The sequence below is a fragment of the Cricetulus griseus genome (genome assembly GCF_003668045.3).
Source record: "Cricetulus griseus strain 17A/GY chromosome 1 unlocalized genomic scaffold, alternate assembly CriGri-PICRH-1.0 chr1_1, whole genome shotgun sequence".
NCBI classification, from domain to species: Eukaryota; Metazoa; Chordata; class Mammalia; order Rodentia; family Cricetidae; genus Cricetulus; species Cricetulus griseus.
The window spans coordinates 189,630,738-189,653,324 of record NW_023276807.1 but is presented as its reverse complement, the minus strand read 5'-3'; the positions used below and the strand labels follow the sequence as shown (position 1 = coordinate 189,653,324).

At 45.3% G+C, this 22,587-nt stretch overlaps 1 protein-coding gene across 5 annotated transcripts in view; it reads right to left on the bottom strand.

Moving 5' to 3' along the window:
• Nucleotides 1–22,587, bottom strand: part of Cacna1d (calcium voltage-gated channel subunit alpha1 D) — a 435,186-nt gene that overhangs the window by 29,441 nt on the left and 383,158 nt on the right. For 3 of the 5 annotated variants that reach the window (XM_035452228.1, XM_035452232.1, XM_035452231.1), the window contains exons 30-36: nt 17,500–17,583; nt 10,256–10,384; nt 6,924–6,989; nt 4,752–4,843; nt 3,462–3,621; nt 2,775–2,902; nt 2,533–2,629 (exon numbers count right to left, since the gene is read on the bottom strand). In XM_035452228.1, coding sequence (XP_035308119.1) covers nt 2,533–2,629; nt 2,775–2,902; nt 3,462–3,621; nt 4,752–4,843; nt 6,924–6,989; nt 10,256–10,384; nt 17,500–17,583 — 756 coding nt within the window. Of the gene's footprint in view, nt 1–2,532; nt 2,630–2,774; nt 2,903–3,461; nt 3,622–4,751; nt 4,844–6,923; nt 6,990–10,255; nt 10,385–10,794; nt 10,840–17,499; nt 17,584–22,587 lie in introns of all 5 variants that reach the window. The other 2 variants (XM_035452230.1, XM_035452229.1) reach the window with 1 other exon arrangement.

Sequence of the window (22,587 nt, the reverse complement as noted above, 5' to 3'; positions counted from 1 at the left end):
TAAAAGTGGGTAGTCATCATTGAACCACAGCACAAAACCATGGGAAAAGACTGGATTTCCTCTTTGCCTGCCTGCCTGAGGTGGAACATCAGTCTTCACTGACTGAGATGCATCTCACTGGTCCCACTGGTATCAGACGGAAGTGTACCACAGATCTCTCAAGGCTCCCACTAGAAGATGGCAGACTGAAGAACTTCTCAAAATCACATGTGCCCGTACCACTTAATAAACCTCTTCATGTGCATGCATATATGTGTGCTTATCTATTTATAATGTACGTCTATACATTGGTCACACACAGCCATACACACATATATATGCCCATAGCCACCCATCAGTCAGTCCTGTTTCTCCAGAGAATGGTGATGAATACAATGTACCATCTGTGAGGCAACTGGGACAACAAAGATCAAATTTCAGTCATGAAATATAAATGCTGACATCCAGATGGTATTTGATGTTAAATAATTAAGCGTCATTGTCCAAGCATTCTTCTTGCCTCATTCATAGTCTCCGCATCTTGGGGGCCAGGTCTCCCCTCTAGCTACATCCTTAAGGGTTTTACAATAATTAAGTGATACAACAGACACACTGCCTGTGCCTTGGGATGCCCACTAGTAGAGCTCATTTCTAGTCACAACCCCAGTTCCTACCTCTCACTCTTCTCCAAGTACCTCTAACACCAGCATCAAGGAAAGTTGCAGGAGAACTTAGGATAAAGGGCACCCTCTTTGGGCTCCAGTCACCTCACTGTAAGTTAAGACAAGCATTCCAGGCTGACAGGTCTTGTGAGGATTGAAGTAGATCATAGACACAAAGGTTTTATGCCTGGCATATGGTGTTAGTTAAATGATGTTAATATTTTTAAATTTTCTAGCTGGCTGTGGGTGGCATACACCTATATCCTAGCACTCAGGAGTCAGAGTCAAGTAGATCTCTGAGTTGGAGGTTAGCCTGGTCTGTATAGGGACTTCCAAAGTTAGCCAGTGCTTACACAGTGAGACCCTGTCTCAAAAACAAACAAAACAAAATCTATAATTAAACTATATATATATATATATATATATATATATTATTTTTGACTAACAGTTTATTGCAAAAGAAAGGCTTCAGTGTTCATTTGTTGTTCTTCCTTAATGAAGGACTGGAATGCAGCTGCATGAGCAACCTACCTAAATTCCAAGTTCTACTGTCAACCTTCTCTGACTCCAAAATCAGTGCAGCCAGGATGACTGGGGCACCCATTCACTTTTACTGACAAAAATAAGTCAGCAAAAAGAATGACTTTGTGTCTTAAGGACACTTAGACCTTTTTAGATAGAAGAACATGGAATCCAAACAAAGATAAACTCAGTTAACTGGATTCTGTGCTGCTCTTTGAACTGGATGGAGTTCCTCAAGAAGTTCAACAAGCAAATCTTGAATTCCTGTTGCTACAGTAATGTGAGACAGTTTCTATGGGTTGTATGGGAGAAAGGACAACATGAACTAGGGCGCAACATGACCAGTGTATGGGGATGATAGTGGCAAGCTAGGAGACCTGAGCTTGTCCCTGAGACACCTCAACTTCATGACCCAGAGAAAGGCTCTATACATCTCTACAGCAGAGAGGCCACATACAACATGTCATCCTGTCTACCATTGCCAAGCTAGAGTTCAATGTCTACCTACCACTGCCAAGCTAGCATTCAGTGTCTACCTACCACTGCCAAACTAGGACTCAATGTCTACCTACCACTGCCAAATGAGGACTCAGTGTCTATCACTGCTAAGCTAGGGTCTAATGTCTAAAACTGTCAAGCTAAGGGCTAAATTAGTTCTTTTCTCATTACTCTCTCCTCATCTGTCTGCAAGTATTTCCCATTGTACTTCCCCAGAGGTTCTCCATTGTTGCCCACTCCTCTTTCACCATACCCAATGCCCTCATCCTGGCTGCCTTGTTCAGTTCCTTCATCCAGTCTGTTTCTTCATGCCAGTACAATCAACTCTGCAATGGTACCTGGAAATCCATGTTTCTTCCTCAGTTTCATCATTCTCTACAGGATTCCGTGTGACACAGGCTATTATTCAATCAGGTTCAGCTTACGCATGGGGCCCTCTGTCACTTCTTGTATTCTAGTCAGTGGTTACCCAATGGCTTGCTGTTGGCCAATCTGAAGCTCCTTCTGCTCTGGTCTGGACTCCTATGTCTCCTGTTCTTTATGTTGGTTTTGTGGTACTGGAGAATCAAACCCAGGACCTTTCATGTGCGAGACAATCTATCACAGAGCTACATTCACAGCCACTGGGCCCAGGCCTAAATATTATTTCTTCTGATGTCTGACCTGGTGACAGATTGCAGCATTCCCTTCCTCTTCTTATTGCTCCTGGCAGGATTCTAAGTGTTTAACTATGAGAGTTCCTCCAATGTAGAAACCATTCATTATTATCTCCATATGTCCACCTTAAGGAGGGCCGGGCTTAATGTCACTCAGTGTTTATGTGTGATCAAAGCAGCAAACAGGCTGTCAGGTTTGGAGGCAGGACACTCACCTTACAAGCTACTCGGTGTGGACATAACTTTCCAAACCCCAGAGGAGGCTGGATTCGTCGGAGTAGAGTGACCACATCCAGGTGTTTTATCCTTCCCCTGGAAGCAAAGCACAGCCTGAGGTCCTAGGCAGCATGACCTGCATGAGCTTTCAGTCCACCACTTCCACCCTGCCCTTCCACACAACTCACCCCTGACATTTCCCAAGAACCCCCACAAGCCAGATGGGTGCTTTTCAACCTACTTTGCTTCAGGGTCATATTCTGACCATATCCTTTTGAATTCATCCAAGTGGTGAGGCCCCAGAATAGACCAGTCCCGGGTCAGATAGTCAAAATTGTCCATGATAACAGCCACGAAGAGGTTGATGATCTGGAAAAGTCAATCAGGAGGGTATTTTAGTGGTAGTGGGAGGGATCCCTTAGACTGCTATCTGCCTCCTAACTATAGAGGCATGGGATATTGGAACCCATATTCCAGAGGCAGGCCATAATACTCTCCTACTGTAATGGCTAAGAAAAGGGCAAGAGTCTGGCCAGATGGCTTGGCACACACTCAGGAGGGGGTGGGTCGGTGTATTAGCTGGTACCCTGAAGCACACTGTAATCTTATAATTCCGCTATAACTAGAGACAGCTCACACTTTCATGGCACTTAAAGCCATGTGCAGTGGCTTTGAAGTTTTAGAAAGGAAACAGCAGCCCTCACTAGCAAGGCTGTCTGGAAATTACCCCCCACGCCCATCAGGGAGCCCCAATTCAACCCAGATGGCTGTGACACGTGCCGGATTAAGCAAGTCTTGCCACCTGCCTGGTGGGTTCCAGAGTGTGCCAACTGTTTCAAAGCATTATGATGGGGCAACACTACTGATCTGAGCCCCAAATGCAACCGAGGTTCTGTAATTGGAAAAGAGGGCTACTGAGACAGCTCACCAGGAAGGCGCACAGCATGTAAAAGCTGATGAAATAGACAATGGCAAAGTTGCTTCCACAAGTGTATTCCTCTCCAGGGTTGTAATCTGAGTCCGGGTCACACAGCTTCCCTGGGAGGCAGGCAAGCATGATCTCCTGCCAGGCTTCCCCTGTGGCACACCTGTTTAAAAGAAGAGAAAGGGTGTTAATTGGGAAAGGGGCAAGGAAACGATGAGTTAAAGATTCTTAACTTGTGTAAAATGTATGTAACTGTAGCAATGCCATTTAGATTAGTGACAGTTTGTAAGCCCTATTTTCAGATATTACTTAGTAACTAGAAGTCCTGGTATAAAATGATTTATAAAAGTGTCTGATGCAATTCTTTATAAAAATGGATGTCCATTTTCTCCTGCCTCTTCAAAATTCCTATTACAATTATTTAATGATTAGTCTTGATTGATCTGGTTCAAAAGAAGAGTTACAGTTACTGGAGTCATTGGACACTGTTAATTTATTTCTAGAGCATTCTCTCAGTGTGAGGAAGATTGTTTGCAAAGTTAGTTAGCTGGGGGTTAAAAACAATCCCATAGAATGTGAGCTTATACATCTTAGGATACTCATTGGCTTTGCAGAATGTGCCCATTCCTCTGTGTTTCTTTCTGTTTTCCTGGCTGTGTTCTGGTGCATTCTTCCTTCACACAAAGGTATCTATCCTACAATGTTTTTTTCTTGTGATCTAATGTCAACTGCAACCTGAATAACCCCAGCAGTTTTAACAATGCAACCAGTTCCTCTGTAACTGAAATGCTAGTTCTGTTTAAGAAGATAAAGTTGGGGCCAGGGAGATAGGTCAGTCAGTAAACCGTGTTTGCTATGCAAGTCCAATGACCCTGAGTTCAATCCCCAGAACCCACGTAAACATTAAAGGAGAAGACTGGCTCCATAAAGTTGTCCTCTGATCTCCACATGCACACATCAGCATGTCCACCCACAAACATATATCACATACATACATACATACATACATACATACATACATACATATGAAATAATAATAATATTTTAAAAGATATAAGACAGCTGATCATAGTAGAACATATAACCCCAGCATTTTGGGAGGCTGAGTCAGGAGGACTGTCATGAATTTGAGGCAAGCCTGGACTATAGACTAAGATCCTGTTTCAAAACAAGCAAACTAAATAACTAACAAATATAGTGACAAAGCAAAAGTCTACCAAGAGATAACCAGAAGAGCATACATAGCCCTGTCATTCAGAATTCTAGGAGTACCGCCCTCAAGGGCCCAGTCACCTGAAGAGCAGCAGCACTGCCTGGGGAAACGTCTGGAAGTTGTTGTTCCTGTTGATCTGGTTGTTATCTCTCATGGCAACTTTCCCAAACATCTAGACGAGGAAGTTATTAAGGGTGAAAAAGAATCAGATTTTTGTCATTATTACAGTTTGGATCTTTAGTGTTCCCCCAAGTTAATATGGTTTGATGCTTCTTCTCTAAGGGTTGCATTGTTGAGAGGTAGAACTTTAAGAGGTGGGGTCTAGTGGGAGGTCCTTAGGTCACTGGGGATGTGTCTTCATGAGTGGGAAGCTGACATCAGAACTTTCTGAGTAGTTTTGTTCCACAATACATTTCTATGATGGTGTCCTGCCTTGTCATAGGACAAAGAGAAGGGACTAGTGGATCGTTGATTAGACCACCTAAACTGCAGGCCATAATAAACATCCTCTCTCTCTCTCTCTCTCTCTCTCTCTCTCTCTCTCTCTTTCTCTCTCTCTTTTGGTTTTTCGAGACAGGATTTCTCTGTGTAGCTTTGGATCCTATTCTAGCACTTGCTCTGGAGACCAGGCTGGCCTCGAACTCACAGAGATTCGCCTGCCTCTGCCTCCCGAGTGCTGGGATTAAAGGTGTGAGTCACCAACGCCCGACACATCTTGTCTTTATAAGTTAATTATCTCCAATATTTCAGTATGGTCATGAAATGCTGACTAACACAGTCATATGAAAAGACTATGTGATTTTGGAACACATGTGATTAAGTCAGGACTTTCTTAGGATGACACCTGGCACCATCTGCATCCTGCACAGATCTGTACTAGGCTGAACATTAGGAGTGCAGTGTCTCAGAGAGGCACATTCTCACCCCGCAGGAGTCTCTGCCTTGAGACTACAAGGGTGATCAAGCAATGGCAAGCAGACACACTGAGTACTGGGGTGATCCAGCCCCACAGAGAACAAGGAACAGGCCCATTGACCCAATGCTAAGAAAATGGGACCAGGAAGACCTCCAGAGGGAGTAGTAGATAAGCCTAGAATTGAAGGAGAAGCAGCAGTCAGTTAGGTGACAAAGGCAAGAGTTTTCCAGGCAGAAGGAATATCAACTGGAAGGAGCACTGATGTCTTGAGGAGTGAAGATGAACAGAAAAGGGAGAGATGAACTATCTACTGGAGACAAAGGGGATAGGGAGGGGCCTTGTGAGCTTCACCTCCTCAGCAAAGCTTTCCTATTGGAATTATGGAGCAGACAGACATTTCAGAAGGTCTTGGGTCCTGGGAAATGAGAATCTGTAGCTGGTTGTGCAAGGAAGTTTGCAGAGCCCTGAGCTACCTCTCTTTGCAAGGACCCAGCATCATCACATGTCATTCAGTTAGAAGTCATTTGGTATGATGACTCTTGTCCTATAACTCCCAATAAAATTCCTACAAGTACTTCTATGCATTCAGGACAATAAATAAATAAATACAACATCTCTCTGTTCTGGAATTACCTCACCTCTCTCATGTGCACCCCTCTCTCACTCTAGTCAGACATTCTACCTACCAATGTAGGTAATTTTCCTCTGACTCCCGGTACCCAGAGCTGTTCACTGCCCTCCAGCTACCCAAGGGTGTTAGAACCCAACTGTCAACGAGGGGTCCAAACCTTTCCCAACCCTGGAGCATATGCTTCAGTCTCAAGGCCTAAAAGCCTGGGTCCATGCCTCTTTCCTAACCATAGCATCTGGAAATGTGTGAGAATGCCAGTGTGCTAAGGCATAATTCCTCAGAGTATCAACAGGCATTTGGACTGAGTATCATTTAGTGCAGAGCATGTGATCTCCACACTGGTGACTGAGGCATCTCCTTTCTCACTAGTGTGCCTATGACATTCTGCTGTTCAGATCAACCATAGGTCTTCCCATCTAGTTCAGTCTCCTAAGACAGGAGTGTAAGTGTCAGCAGGGAGGAGGGCTAGCATAACAGTCTCCTGCTGCATCTAGAAGTCTACCTCCTTCTGGGTCTGGTTTCATCTGGCACCAGCTCTGTTTTGGCAGTTCAATCCCACCCAAGGGGCCATAATGTTCTCTCTCCAGGAGCCAATGCATTTGACCAAAAACATCAAGACATTGTCTTTCTACTTTACCTGGCCTAAGTATAGACCCGGGACCACCTTGAAAAGGGTTCTGTGAGGGAGAAGCAGCTGTTACTTACCTGCATGCCAATGACTGCATAGATGAAGAAGAGCATGGCAATGAGGAGGGCAACATATGGTAGTGCCTGCAAGAGACAAAGTATTGCGCTTGGTGGGTGCTGGACACCTGCCTTTGTGCCTGCTCATCCCACATGAGGCCCATCCCAGAACAAGTGCTTCAGTCCTGGAGATCCATGCCCCTGCACTCCTAGGGTTGCAAAGTGTCATCAGGCAGGGAGTGCTTGCCAAGCCCATTATTACCCTGTGCTAACCTGAAACATTTCCATTCAGACATATAGATCCCAGTGAATTTGAAGTACTCTGCATCTTTCATGAAACTGTAATTGACCAAATCATTCCAAAATACCAGATGCCCCAATTGCTTCCATTTCCTCTCTATCTGAGGTGGAGGTTGGGGAGTAGCTGTAGAGGAGCCAAGAAACCTCTTTATGCAAAATCACCTTGATTCTGGGTATCCTTAGGATAGGAGCATAGAAGGAGAATTACTGAATCAGAGGGTCAAAAAGCATTTCAGAATGCAAAGTACTTTAAAAATGCACCATTGGTGAGACATTTTATGAAAGCATCTCCTACATTCAAAGAGACTGAAAGTTTTGCTAGACTTCACAGTTAATACAGCTTGAGATCACTTGGTCCTTAATTCTGTGCTGTGTCCTCAAGCCTGTTTTTTAAGATAACAATGCATCAACTAACCTAACTCCCCTCAGATTTCCCATGTAATCAGCTTTTACAACCTAAGATAATGCATGACTACGATAGGTTATGTAGTCTTCTATGCTCCTGACCCAAAAAGCAGTGCATGCTCACATGCATGTATGCATATGGTGTTATAGTAATGAATACTGGAAACAGAAAATAGGTTGAAAACAATCTTATATAACAAATATCTGCCATAAATGTTGAAATCAGCATACAGATAAAACTCGATCATGGTGTGTTTGAAGTATTGAATGCTTTGGGGTCTGGTGCAAATAACTCAATCTCTTGTAAAACTCTGTTCACGATTTCTGCAAAGTATTCCTCATTTCTTCTCCATGTGATGCTTTCTATGCTGCTCAATCCAGAGCAAAGCCCTTTCTTAGGAACAGTCAGACAGCAGTCAGTCTTAAGGATGACAAGATGCGGGACAGGCCAGTTATATACAACCGCAGACAACAGACAAGCCAGCAACCACAAACTACAGACAGACTGAAGACAGGGAGAACTGTGGAGACTTCAAACACGGGGTAGCTCTTGGTCAAATTAATCCAAGGGGATTGCTGAGCTTTCTTTCCTTATTGTGACTTGGGTGAATTTTGGTGCATCTGAGGCTATCTTCAAAGCTTTTAACTTAGTCAGGTGTTCCTCTGAGAACTACAAAGTCAAGGGGCCAGGCCCAGGATGAAAAGAAGCTAGGTGAGTGATCACAGTCTCCTTTTAGCAAAAGCACCCCAAGAAGTCTATGTGCCTGGCCACACCTGAGTCCTTTCACACATGTTTCTTGATGGCTTTTCTCCATCATCACATATGACAAAAATATCTATGTGTATGGTGTGCCTCCAGCACTGCCTAGGCTGTTGGGCTTAATTCCAAGCACATGGGATTAAAGCAGCCCTTTCTCACCTGTCTATGAAAGGTGTCAGAAAGCTGGCAGGCCATCCACAGGCTTGGACCTCTCTGACTTGCAGCCTGACCCAGTGCTGCAGCACCACAGCAACAGGGAGACTGCTCACTGGGATCCCATGGGGCTAGCCTCCCCACAGGAGCTCTCCGCATTTTCTTCCTAGACATCCACATGTTTGAGGATTGTGCTGGCATGGTGTTGCAAAGCACATCACTACTCTGTCACATGGCTCCTTTATCTACTATTTTTTTTGAGTTTAATAATTTCTTCAAGAAACAGGATCATTTTGCATGAATGCATTCCATTATTCTAGTAGCCAATCTCTGGAACTTGATACACTTGACTATGGAGGATTGCAGGGCTTGGCTACACTCAGGTTCTCCTGTCTAGGGTGCTTGCCTTGTCTGTCTCTGAGCCATGCTGTTACTCAGTCTCCATCCTCCTCAGCAGGACTGTGATTTCCTTTCTGTGAGCTTTTGTCTTCTTCTTTCCCTATATACCATCTCTTTCCCTTTTCCCTACTCACTGTAAAATAAGAATAAATAAATAAATATTACTTGGATTTTTTTTACTACTTATCTCAGAGGTGGTGAGTGGCAAACTTGAATTTTTTTCTTTATATAACTTCACTGGTTCACATGAACATTTAACTCATGGGTGAAACACAGTTAATGAAGAAGAGAAGGTGCATAGCTCACTCTGCAAAGTTTGTGTATGCTCATGGATTCCCTACATGGCTGCACCTTTTATCACAAATCTGTGTCTATTTCTCACCCTCTACCAACTCTACCTAGAAGAGTATAATGTCTACAGCAGAGTACCAGAAGGCACAAGAGACGCTGGTTCTCCTTAGGGATAGACTAGGACCAATTGAAGGAATCACAAGTGTCAAATAAGGCCTGGTGGAGAAGTAAATGTACTGAACACTAATCCATGAAGCACCCATAATTCAGTGTAAGCAGAGAATTCATCTAAGGGAAAGGCTATGTGGTGGTCTGAATAAGAATGGTCTACATAGACTCAAATGTTTTAATGCTTGGTTCCTGGTTAGTGGAACTGTTTGGGGAAGATTAGGAGATGTGGCCTTGTGGGATGAGGTGTGTCCCTGGGTGTGGGCTTTGGGGTTTCAAAAGCTTAGGCCTGGCCTACCTAGTCTCTGTGTCTCTCTGCCTGTCTCCTTTCTCTCTCTCCCCACCTCTCTCTCCTCCCCAACCTATAACTTGCAGATAAGATGTGAGCTCTCAGCTACTTCTCCAGCACCCATGCTTGCCATCCTTCTGCCATGCTGACCATGAACTCACCCTCTGAAACTGTAAACAAGCTCCAATTAAGTGTTTATTTTATAAGTTGCCTTGGTCATGATGTTTCATCACAGTACTATAACAATAACTAAGACAAGGCTGCCAGGCTTCAGGGAATGTGTAGTGACCTTCCCTCTCTCAGACACCATGACTGCTGGATATTCTGGGCAATCAAAAGTTCTGGAAACTTACATTTCTTTCCATCTGGAAAACGCTGCAGATCTCTGAGTTTCAGGGTCTCATTTCTGCCTTTCATGTCCTAGCTGGTTTATCAAAAGTAGTGCTGGTGTCATCCCTCCAGCATCCCATAGTCACTACTCTCTCAGTGGTCACTCAGAGGGAGTTAGGGGTCTTCCAGGACAGATGACAATCCCTGACTTACATATGCCCTCAAGGACAGAAAGGGAAGTCCTGGCATGGCTCTTACCTGGAAGGACTTAATGAAAGTCCACAGCAGTGTCCGGATGCCTTCCCCCCTGCTGAGAAGCTTCACCAATCGCATCACTCGGAAAAGACGGAAAAAGGTGATGGAGATTCTATTGCTCTCTTCAGAGTTCTGAAGGGTTATCATGAAGAGGTCAAACCCAGTGGAAAGTAGAACATGCAACACTTTCAGAAAAACAGCAACAGACGCAAAGGTGACAGGGGTAAGAACTGGAGATGTGTTTTAGGGCCTTTTCACCTCAAAAAGCATGATATGAAAGGAAAAGTCACATGCTAACAACACAGGGCTTGGGGGAAAAAAACTGCATCCACACAGCACATGCATGTCCATGTGTTCTACTGTGTTAGAGGAGAACGCTGGGCTGCTCAAGAGTACTGGACACTGATGAGGAATGCAAACCACTGCAGACACTGTTCTGGAAGGACAATCATGGAGAATACGGAACACCAGTGGAAAACTCGACATGGTCAAATAAACTCAAGGAGAAGGCCCAGCCCCTGGGGACCAGTCACTGATCTTACCCCAGGTGTAGCAGTTGGGAGAGGGACACTTTCACTTTCAGTTGGCTTTAAGAAATCAAAGATTGAAATATATTAATGAAGGAGGAAGGAAGCAGTGGCTCAGGAGACATTTCCCCCCTTTTACCAGTGTGTAGTTAATGCCTTTGGTCAATACAGCTGCTCCCTCCCTGAGAAAATACCAGCGCCTCATTCTGGAACTGGACTGGAGGTGGGGACGGCCATTGACAGGAGCACAGACACACTATTCTAGTCTAGTTTCCTCCCAGGGATGTGACTGACAGGTCAAAGATTGTGGTACATACCTTATGTTCCCTAAAGACAGCTCAGAGAAACCTCTGCTTCTCTGGCTCAGTCAAAGAGGCTGACCTCCTGTAGCAGGCCTTCTGGCCCAGAGTAACTCTAGTCATGGGGAAAACAGTGGCTCTGCCTGTGGTCCCCACACTTGAGCATTAAATGCATTCCATTGGATCAACACCTCTGCTAAAGGGCTGGAAAGCCTGGTCAGTGTAAGGGACAGAGGCAGGCTTCTCTCCAGCCACCTGCACTGCTTGGTCTGAAGTTTAGCCTGGCCCCAGTCAGGCAAGCACTCCAGTTTTCAGGACTCTGAAAGAACATCGTGGGGCTAGCTTGCCTGAGCCCCAGCAACTCTTCCTCACCCAGGTCTGACCAGGGCCTAGGAGCACACCATGGAATGGTGCTCAGTGGTTGCTCTCACCTTCACGAAGGGCTGAGCCCTTCTTAATTCCACTCAATGCTCACCCAGGACCTTCGGGAACTGCTTAAGAAAATCCAAAGATGCTAGGGGCAAGTCTTCCCTACCAGGACACATCTTTAAGTAGTAATAGTTAGAATGTAGGAAGGACAACCTCCTGTCTTTCTGCCACTGTCACTTGCACTGAGGCAGTGAGACTGGATGAAGGAAAGGTACTGCTGTTGGTGACTCCCAACCCAGGCTTCCTGTGGCACGCAGTAAAACAGTAACAGGGAGGTAGGTGGATAGCTTCTAGATGCTTCCTCCCCTGGGGACATGGGGGAAAAAAGGCTTGATTCTTATGCTGATTCCTGGGTTCAAAGTGAAGAATTCTGTGGACCTCAGTGAGAGAATAATGGGTTTGGATACATTGGACAATACCTGTAATTCAGCAGTGACCCTGGATCCAGGGACAGGTCCTGATCACCAGAAAGGGTTCTAGTCCACCTCAATGGATACTCAGAACAGGATCTCTGCCATGGGCATGTCAGAACTTAGGACCCATCAATTTTGTTTAGTTCCTTATCAGCTCACCCCAGAATTAATTATGTATCCTTAAAGGGATGAGGTATTTGTTTTGCTTTTTAATTAGACAGGAGCAGGATCTCATTATGCAGCTTGGGTTGACCTCAAAATCTGATTCCCCTGTCTCTCAAGTTCTACCTCTCAAGTTCTGGGATTACAGGCATGAGCCACTATGCCTAGTTTAGATCCTTGGGTTTTTTGTTATTGTTGTTTGGTTTTTAATTTAAGGCTATAACATACACAGGAATTAGCATCCCAGAGCTCTTGTTCCCATATCACTTTCCCCCTAAGGGCTGTGGAGAGGAGGCTTCACTCTTGCCCAGGCAGCAGCTAGACTGTACACATGTAAAAGTCTCTCTCAGCGTGTTTGTGTGTGTGTGTGTGTGTGTGTGTGTGTGTGTGTGTGTGTGTGTGTGTGTGTGTGTGTGTACAGCTCTACTTGTCCATGCTTAGACGACTGGACAGGGCAGAGCAGAGCAGAGCAGAGCCCTCTACAGCTATGTTACCAACATATACATATGTGGGGTCTGCAAGAGCAGAGCAAGCCCATTCTTTCTGGCCACCCTCATCTGCTTGCTCCTCTGTGTTGCTCCATGACAGACCATTTATGATCCTCTTCCTTTGTGCTGATAAAAGTTAGCTAAATTGGCTTTTAAAATGTGTATCTTTTTAAGTGTATCTGAAGGATGACAATGGTCACTCATTAAATTCAAATTCACCACGTAGCTGCCTCCAGCTGCTACATACTGGAATTACAGGTGTGGACCACAACATCTAGTCAAACTGTTTTTCTTTCTTTTTTTTTTTTTTTAAAGGGGGAGGCGAGGGGACAGCATTTGTCAGGAGACAAAGCAGTGAACCACACAACACAGAAACAAAAGAACAAAGCACTTCAGGCTGCATGCACCCCCAGAGTGGCCTGAGACATCCTCGGTCCTGCCACCACACACTGTAGGGCAGGAAGTACTGCTTTAGGGGAAGATGTACTGGATATCAATGGGGGACCATGCAAGTTTCCAAACTGGAAGGCCCCTAGGATGGCTTTTCTGATCCTGGGCCACACCCTAAAGCCACCAATGCCCACGTGCCACCCAAGTTATTTTCTAAACTGGTCTGGGTCCTCCTATGCTTCAGGAATTTTGAAAGCCACAGAACTATTCTAATATGCTCTCAGAGTGGAGGTTCTTGGTCCGTATCCCACAGCGATATTGGGCCAAGAGTTCAGCCGACAGCTCTTAGCACTGGAGTAGTCACAAAGAGTGGCCACTAGAAAACCCCAGCTGGGCTGTTACAGCTGAGCATAGCCTTCCGGAGTTGATGAGGGATCAGGATTTGGATGCAAGGGGATTAAACTCCACCTCTATCTTCTTTCTAAGGGATAGTGGGGTACTGGGAATGGATAGGTAGAGGATGGGCAGGGAGCACAAGTGACCTGGCACTATGCTCAACTTTTTAGATCACCCATGAATAACACTAGAGGGCTGGAAGCGGGGCAAAGACTTGCTCCCTAAATGCCTTTCTTTTCAAGAATGGCCTCAAGGACCTGAGTGATCCAAATTCAATAGAATTCCACAGTGGCCTAAAGGTTTGGAACAGACAGCTTCAGTAGCTTCTGCTATTGCAAGGTCACGTTCCTCAGCCTGGTCCCTGGCTACCATATGGAGTTGAGAGCTAAACTGAGAGCCTTGTTCTGACAACAAACTGAATGAAATGGTAGAGACAGTGTCTAAGCCAGGCACTTGACAAGGCAGCAACAACTCTCAGAATCTGGGAGTGAGCTCCCATTGAGTTTTTACATGTTCTTTGATAAACATGAAGCAGCCACAGTTTCTAGGCAAGAGCATTCTCTCCCAGGCAACAATGGGACAGAAAAAGATTGAATGTCAGCAACAGCCATCCCTGGGACAGAAAAGTTGTTGCTTGACCATTTAAAACTCAAGGAACAAACAAGCATCAAAAAGAAAGCAAAGTAAGTCTATCAGGTGCCACCCAACATTTCAGCAGCTTGGTGACATCACAACCAAAGGTGAAGGGAACAGGTCCAGGAAAGCCAGCACACCATGAGCAAACAGAGTGGGAAGCATGGAGGGGACAGAAAGATGGAAAGGGCCAGGTGAGCATGCAAACAGGACAATGCAAAGGGCCATCGAAATTTTTTGTTGTTGCAAAGACTACAAACAAGCTAGAATCCTCATTTTCCAGGCCAGATCATTCATTCTGGAAGGCTGTGTTGGCAAGTCACATGGCTAATGAGATAGACCAAGCAAGCCTGAGCCTAGGCCCTGGTTAGGGACAAGGACATATGGGAGAAGAAACAGTTTAGATGTCCATGGATGATCCTTAGCAAGTCCTGCGAAACTCAGTGAAACACCAAAGGTGGGAAGCAGAAACAAAGTATACAGTTTCTAGAAGTGCTTTTGCTTAATGACTTCACCGTATATATGATTATATATACTTGCCGCTACAATTTTCTAAAAATAAAACCAACATAAAAAAACCAATTAGGCAAAAGAAAAGGAAGATCAACAGAGTCTAGGGGAGAGAGCATAGCAGGTTAAACATCATAAAACATGATGATGATGGCAACTCAAACCAGACAACAATGGACCAACGGTATTCATGCTGTTGACTTTGGACATCAGGAGACAAGGCTATTGGAGATGTGATATGCATTGCTCTCCTAGGGAACTGTGTGTATATGGAAGGAGGGTGTATGAGTAAATATTCCCATCCTGGAATTTGTAACATCAGAAAATAAGAATGTTCTTCTGGTTTGTTTGGTTTTGTTTTTTTAATCATTGATTATTCCCAGAGCCTAGCTCCAGGCCTACAAGTGGTAGATGTCCAGTAAAACTGGTGTTGAAGATAGAATAAATGAGCAAGGAGCATAACCTTTGCACCAAGGGACAGTGGACAAACACAGATCTCTAGAGGTAACCCAGGGTGGGGAGCTGCCAAGGCCAAGGCTAAGGAGCACTTGGTCTCAGAATACAGCCAGCCAGGGAAATGTCACTGATTGACAGCACATTTGAGAACTGGGAATATTCCCCAGTATGAGTCTTCAACAAGAACTGGATATCATGAAAGAGGCCTTGCACAGATACTTGACATAAACTTCTAACTAGACACTCAAGCATATACCTCCCCCGTCCACAGAGAAGCAGGATCACCCTGAGACACTGACAGGCAAGGCCAAGCCAGAGTTTAAGAGTATGGCCAGCTCCCAGTCCACGAAGCCTCTGAGTGTACCAAGTCAACACTAGCTAGCCAGCAGGTAGGCAGCATGAGAAAGCTGGGTGTCTAGCTGATGAACAAGCTTCAGCTACATCCTGGTACCCAGAAAATAAGAGTTATGACCTCTGGCTCCCAGCACCTAAAACATCTGTTAGGACAACAGCTGTCATAGGTTGTTTCTGATCCATGGGAAGTTCCTCGATACACATCATAAATACTTCAAATGTCTTGAGACAATTAAAGCAGTTAAATGTCATGCCACATGAGAGCCAATGTAGGGTCCTGCTTATTTTACACACAAATGCCATTTATATATCATGAATGGCAATTTTATAGCTGCTTATACAATATGTTTCATAAAGTTGAATTTATCTAAGTCTCGGCTTAAGGAGGTTAGGGATGTGTGTACTCAGACCAGACCTAGTAAAATGTCATCTTAGTATTGGCATGGCATGGATTTTGGTGTGAGGGGGCTTAAATAGTACTGTGGTGGCCATGGCAATGTCTTACAGTCTATTTTACACAATATACAGGAAAATTGCATGAATACTAGTGTGTCTTCATAACCTGTTATTTTAATAAGTATTTTCACAAATATTTACACAATTTTATTCTCAGAAGATATGGAACCTATAAGTGAGAAAAGTGAAGTCCATAAGGTAAGCTTGAAGTAGAGCTGGAACTGCCAGTTTGGGGGCTGTCCAACTATCCATACTGACTAAAGTTGGTCTGGCTGCATCAGGGGGCACCAAGGAATATCATTGTTCCCATTTGGTACAGGCAGTCTGGGCACCAGGATGGACTTGACAATTCTCAGCCCTGCATATGTCAGCCAGGCAGAGCAGAGCACTGGGGTAGCAGGAGGCAGCACTGGACTGGCAACATAGAGCAAAAGCTGATACCACGCAACGGTACTGCCCCAAGCTCAGTTCACCGCCTTCAAAGACATACACACTGGCATCCACTAAAGCCTGCCGATGAACTTGATACAGGCCAATGGACAGGGCCCTTTACTGCCTGCCTCTGACCTTCACTTGAGGAAGTTGGTGCTCCCCTTCTCAAAATCTGAAGTTCGAGTCATCAGACTGTGGTAGGGGCTTGCTCCATCTACTACATATGTGCTCCCTTTTCAAGAATGAACTGTGTGTGACAAAGAGGGCACTGAATCTCTCCTGGCACATACCAGCAACACTGTTTGGGGATTAAGGGCCAATGTCACCAGCTAGACTCAGAGCAGACTCAAAGCTAGGGGGACAGAGGCAGCAACTACCTTAAAGCCAGGTATGGCTAGAGGCATTTTCTGTGCTTCCCAGAACCATGTGGGTACCAGGTACACACTATTAACTACATCTGGAAAGATTGAGACACAAAGCTGTCAGGAGATCTGCTGGATATCCAGCTAGAGAGTGATGGTGCCCTTAAGACTTGAGTATGATCTTTAAAAATAATCATTTCGGTTCCAAAGTGCTGATTCTATGTTTGTGTCTCCATTTCTTTAGGGGAGCAGATGGAGAAAGGATAAGGGATGGGAGACTACAAATTGACTTTCATCTTTTAAAATGAATTAGTGCCTGCAACTCTTATGTGCATGGAGGTTCATGGGTAGGCCTTCTAGTCTCTTCTACGCCAGGCTTAATGAAAACAATCATGTTAAGGGACATAAAGTTTGCTACTTACATTCACTTCAGTTATAGCAATATCAACGACGCTACCCACAACAATTAAGGCATCAAAAGTGTTCCATGCATCAGTGAAATAGTGCTGTTAGGCAAGCATTCAGAAGCCACAGAGGACAGGAAGCACAACAGGAAAAAAAGAAGAAAAGGACAGCGTTAACAATATGCCACTCAACTACTTGAAGAATTGCCCCAAGACAAACATGTCATAGATACGTCACTTTGGATGGATTTTGACAGAGCAAATGGAACAACCAGAGACACCCTATCTTACCTTGCCTACTAGTGCCTGGGGTCAGTGGTGCCAGTCAGCCCTGCAAAGGTGATTTGTGTCTGCAGAGGCCTTGGGTTCAGGCTCTACTCTAGAAGGTTCTTTCCCACAGCCTCTGTGAGGAAATGCCTAGTTTCCAATCGAGTGTAACTGGGATCTGTGACTTGTCCAGGTGATGCCACATCAGGGCAGGGAGCAGAATGTGCAGAAGGAGAGAGAGGACGCAGGCCACACGGGTGCATACTTACGTCGGCTTCGCTGAGGGCCACGTCTATAATGCTGCCGATTACGATGAGGGAGTCAAACGTGTTCCAGGCGTCACTAAAATACCCCTGAACAGAGCAGGCAGGGCCAGATGTTTATGAGCACTTATGAAGGGAACATCACATGGATCATTTGAGGGGACACATCCAAGTCCCCACAGCACCCATAGCAACCAGGGAAGGGGTCAGGAAAGCCAAAGGGGAGACAACAATACTGTCTACTGGTGGAAAGGGGCACAGAGGGGTGGTTGTGCTCCTGTGTGTGTGTGAGAGAGGGCATGAGTAAGAATGGGTGAGTGCACATGCACACACACACACACACACACACACACACCACCCCCACACACACCATAGACACACACACACACACACCACAGACACACATACCTCTCTCTCTCTCTCTCTCTCTCTCTCTCTCTCTCTTTCTCTCTCTCTCTCTCCAGACATACAGCCCTGGGTAGATAGAGGGTAACCCTGTCCTGATACCCCAAGCATCTACCTCAAACCCTCATGAGCTGAGGGAAGACTGAGGCTCCTCCATACTTTCAAGAGTCTCCAACCACCCCTGATTTCTGTTTTCCCACTTAAAGCTACCATACTGGCAGTCTCCCCTATCCTCACTAGTCTAGCAAAGATAACAGGCCATGCATTGCAGCAGGATTCCCAAGAGCTCTTGGCCTAAGGGACACAGGGAGACTCATCTAAAGGTCATAGCTTATAGGAAGACAGGCATAGAGATGCACAGAGCCTCAGGGTAGGGCCCTGGGCAGAGAAACTCTTGATTGTGGAGTAAAGACAAGCCAAGGAAGATTCTGTGGGAAATAGCACCAAAGACTGAAGATGATGTTTAGAGGATCTCAGATGGCCATGGCCTCCTTCTACCTTGACCCTTGCTTTTCTCTGCCCTTTCCATCTTCCAGGATAAGTGGATTCCTCTAGATCCCTCAACAACCTCCCTGGCTCTTTTCAATCTCAGGATACCTCTGCTAACCCCTGTCCTTAATCAGCCCACTTTCCCCCTTGAGCTTAGACAAATGCCCGCTCCTTCATGGGGCTTTCCAGGTCCTTCTAACTGTCTCAACTCTATCATATTGACTACCTTTCCCACACCTTCACCCAGAAGGTCTACCACACCAAAGCTTTCCAAGGACTGGGAAGCATAGCTTCTTCTGTTATCACCTCCACCAACTCTGTCAGCCACCCAGAGCCTTGAATCCAGCCAGTGTTTGAGATACTGTCATGTCTTTCTCCACAAATTCATACCCTGGCTTTTCCTGGTTCCCAGTTTTCAGGTCCTCATATCTGTGTCAGTTCTAATATACTTGTGACTTACAAGTTTAGATATATGTTCTGTGTGATTTATGCTTTTAAGGACTTCACACTACATGCTTCACTGGTCCTGTTGACTCCCAACACCCTCTAGGAAGCTACACTGGAGGCAGGGTTATGTTCTGCACAGAGCTGGGGGCTCCCAGTTGCCAGGGCCACCCCATCAAGATTTGTCTATAAGCCAACTTGTATCTTGAAAAGGGAGATCACGTTTTAAGAATAAAACTCCAGGTCTAAATTCTAGAAAGAGGGGCTCAGCATGTGTACAGTGGATATATTTACAGTCAAATGGAGAGAAACAGAACAGGAGGTATCCTGAAGTGTCAAGGCCCAGAAGCCTCTGATCAAATTTAGTACTAGAGGAAACATCTGCAGAGCCACAGCCTTCTGCTGCACTATGGAAAAGGTGGGCCCGCTGACTTCTCACAACTGGAGTGGGATGTCTTTCTATTTCCTACTAATGGCACTCCCATCCCATCCATCAAGGAAGTCATTCTGACAGATGCTACTGCTTCCCTTTGTTACTATTGACAACAAGACTCCCAGATCCAACTTCAGTGACTTCTGAGCTACTCTTGGTCTCTCCTTTACAACCATGGTGTCTCTAACACTTGACTGGTGCTCGAATAGTTCTCTCAGAAGTTCAAGGAGCCAAGTGGAATTATCCTGCAGCAAACCCACCAGGAATGTTTGCTTAAAAGTACAGCTCACATCTCCTTAGCTTGTGTCCCACGAATACAGGATTCTCAGCTGGCCAAACAGAGAGAAGACAGGCACCCCCGAGGCATGGCCTTTTGATGTGAAACATGGGCTCAGAGACAGGGTAAAGAGATGGCCCTAGGATACAAGAGAGACTTTTGCTTCCTTCCAAGGCAGTCTCCTGACTCACAGGGCAACTGGGTCACACAGTGCCTCCAGCATCAGAGTCCTCTTAAACCATTTATACTGCTGCAAGTGAATAACAGTGGTTCTCTAATTGGCAGCATCACCACAGACTCTGCTGACAGACAGGTCCTTCCCTTTTCTTCACAGACTCTCCTACAGGGTGGAATGCATTTCCCAATCCAACGCTAAGACTATAAAACACTCACAGAGTGTCAAACACTGAACCCTCTTCCCTCCCTGTGTTCTATGCTTTGCAGTTCGCATCTTGCCTGATGGATCTGCAGGAGGTCAGCCCTATATTATCTACATTGTACAGCAACTCCTCTTGCAGCCCCATTCTGTTTGCACCATGACCAGTGTTCCCACTCTGGGTCATTCCATCTGTGTATAAGATATTCTTAATGAAGCTTTTTCTAGTACACTGTGGTGGATAAAATCCCTTAGAATCAGCAATGTGAGGGCCAAACACTTGAGGAACTTTTTGGACATCTGACAGACTAAGAAAATCTTCCACAGTTCCAACATGGTACCCATATCCCCACAGTTCAGACTAAAGGTTGACTTCCCTCATCTACAATACAGGAGGTTTCATGGCATAACTGGCTGGAGACCAAGGCTCTAGCCAGATGGCTCTGATAGTCCAGGGGAGGCAGAAATGTCAGGCAACCCTTTCTTCCCACACACTGTTTCCCTGTTTAGCAGCCTCCTATTTCATGAAATCACTGCCTTGGCATCATGACTCAGCTCCTCCACCCTTCCTGCATTGAAGACACCATGGTTCTTCACACAGGCCCATCCCCACCTACCCCTCCCAGCTGAAGGAGTGACACACCCATCTATAACTGAACTCAGAAGCCAGGACCTCTCAAGGGAAGCCAGCAATCAAATCTTTTTCCTCCTCTCTCCTCTTTCCCTCCCTTCCTGTCTTCGTGTCTGGCTTCCTTCCTTTCTTCCCCTCTACCTGCCTGAAAAGAACAAATCAGTCAGCCACATGTAATGACTTTTATTATTCAGAGTGTTTCTGACTCTGACATTTAAGTTACTGTGCTAGTTGGTTAGTCTTTGTTTTTTCTTTGTAGCTCTGGATGTCCTGGGATTCACTCTATAGATCTCTAGTTAATTTTAATTGTCAATTGGACATAACTTGGACTCACTTAGAAGAAAATCTCAATGAGGAATTATCTGGGATAGCAATGTTGGCAAGCCTGTGAGCAATTTTCTTAACTGAGTTAACTGAAGTGGGAAAGCCTACCCTGGATGTGAGTGATGTGGTGGTACCATCTCAAGGGCTGGGTCTTGGAGGGTGTAAGTGTAGAGCGGTAGCCTATGGACCTGACCCACGAGAGCAAAGGGGCCCTCACCAGCTGCTTTGTAAGAGAACACTCTCTCTGGGTTTGGCTAGTGTGCATCAATGAGAAGAATGGGTTTTAAAGGCCAGGCAGGACTTCAGGGAGAGCACCGTGTCTTGGTGAATCCATTTTCCTCCCATTGTCTGGCACAAAGTAATAAAGCCATCACAGCAACACTGCTTTTCAAGAGCAAGGATGCTGCTGTTATTGTAATGGTTCTCTGGATTTTAATTTGAGGTCATCTCAGGCCATGAAAATACCTTGCTGAGCAAAACTACAAAGCGGTGCACTTGTTGATAGAAATCACCCATCTAAATTCTCTGATCTATGAGCACTGATTGCAAATTAGCTTCTGTGGTGTAACAGTATTACCTATCTGTTCACATGGCACTGGACACTCCTCCCATGCTTGGAGACTCACTGGGCCAAGCAATGTGCAAGCCATTGATGCTTGCACTGGCCTTAGGGGTATGTGCACAGATGCACACTCTCATATACTAACACACACAGGCACACATATATGCACACAAATAAACACACACTCTCACATGATCTCATGCCATGGGGTGAGTGTGTTCTCAGCCTGGAAGAGCTTTGAAAAACTTCAGAGGTTAATGGCCAGGCACAGGAAGACATGGCACAAAGTTGCTGGGAAATGTTCCATGGAACTGTTCCATGTACATTTCTCAAGAACGTTCCACGTTCTGACTCTGCAACCTTTCCCATCAGTTCAGACAAATATTGTTCAAAGAAGTATAGGCAAAAGAGAAGCAAACCGAAGTCCCCAAGGAGGTTCTGATGAATTTGGAAAAGAGGGGAATGTGTATGTAGGTAGGTATGGACAAGTCACAGTACGTAACGTCTGGCCATGCATAAGGTGCCAAATTTGAACCCACTGCAATAATCCCAATTAATCACTTACAAATGTCCTTTCTTTTTGGTCCACAAAGAGCCGATTAAAGATTGCCTAAGAATTACTTCAAATTAAAGAAAGGAACAGGCTGGAATTCAGATTCTGAGTAACTGTAGAGTATGTGAACCCAACCATTTCTGAAGTTGTACCATATTTGTTGGATACCTGCACACAGAGTACAAACACCTATGCATCAGGCTCTGTCATTCTCTCTTCTGAGAGCTGGGGTCTATGCTAACCCTTGGGGAAGGAGCCCCCCCTAAGTCAGCTCATCTCTGCTCCTCAGTCTAGGGTTTTAGAGTGAAGGAACACCATTGCTTGAAGATAGCAGTGATGGTGTAATGGTGGTAGTCGAAGTCTCCAGCATGGTGCTACATGCCAGGAACCCTTAAAAAACTGAATGAAATAAACCCTTACTTTCCACAGTAGCCCCCAACAACTGGACTCTGAGTCTCCTCATCACAGAACAGATGAGGAAAGAGGGGCAGTAAAGTAAGTTATGATGGACTGAGGATCTGATTTCAGATGTTTCACGATTTTGTTCTTTGATGCCAAGCTACAAGGCTTGTGACACCACAGCCTTTGGGCTTTGTGGGA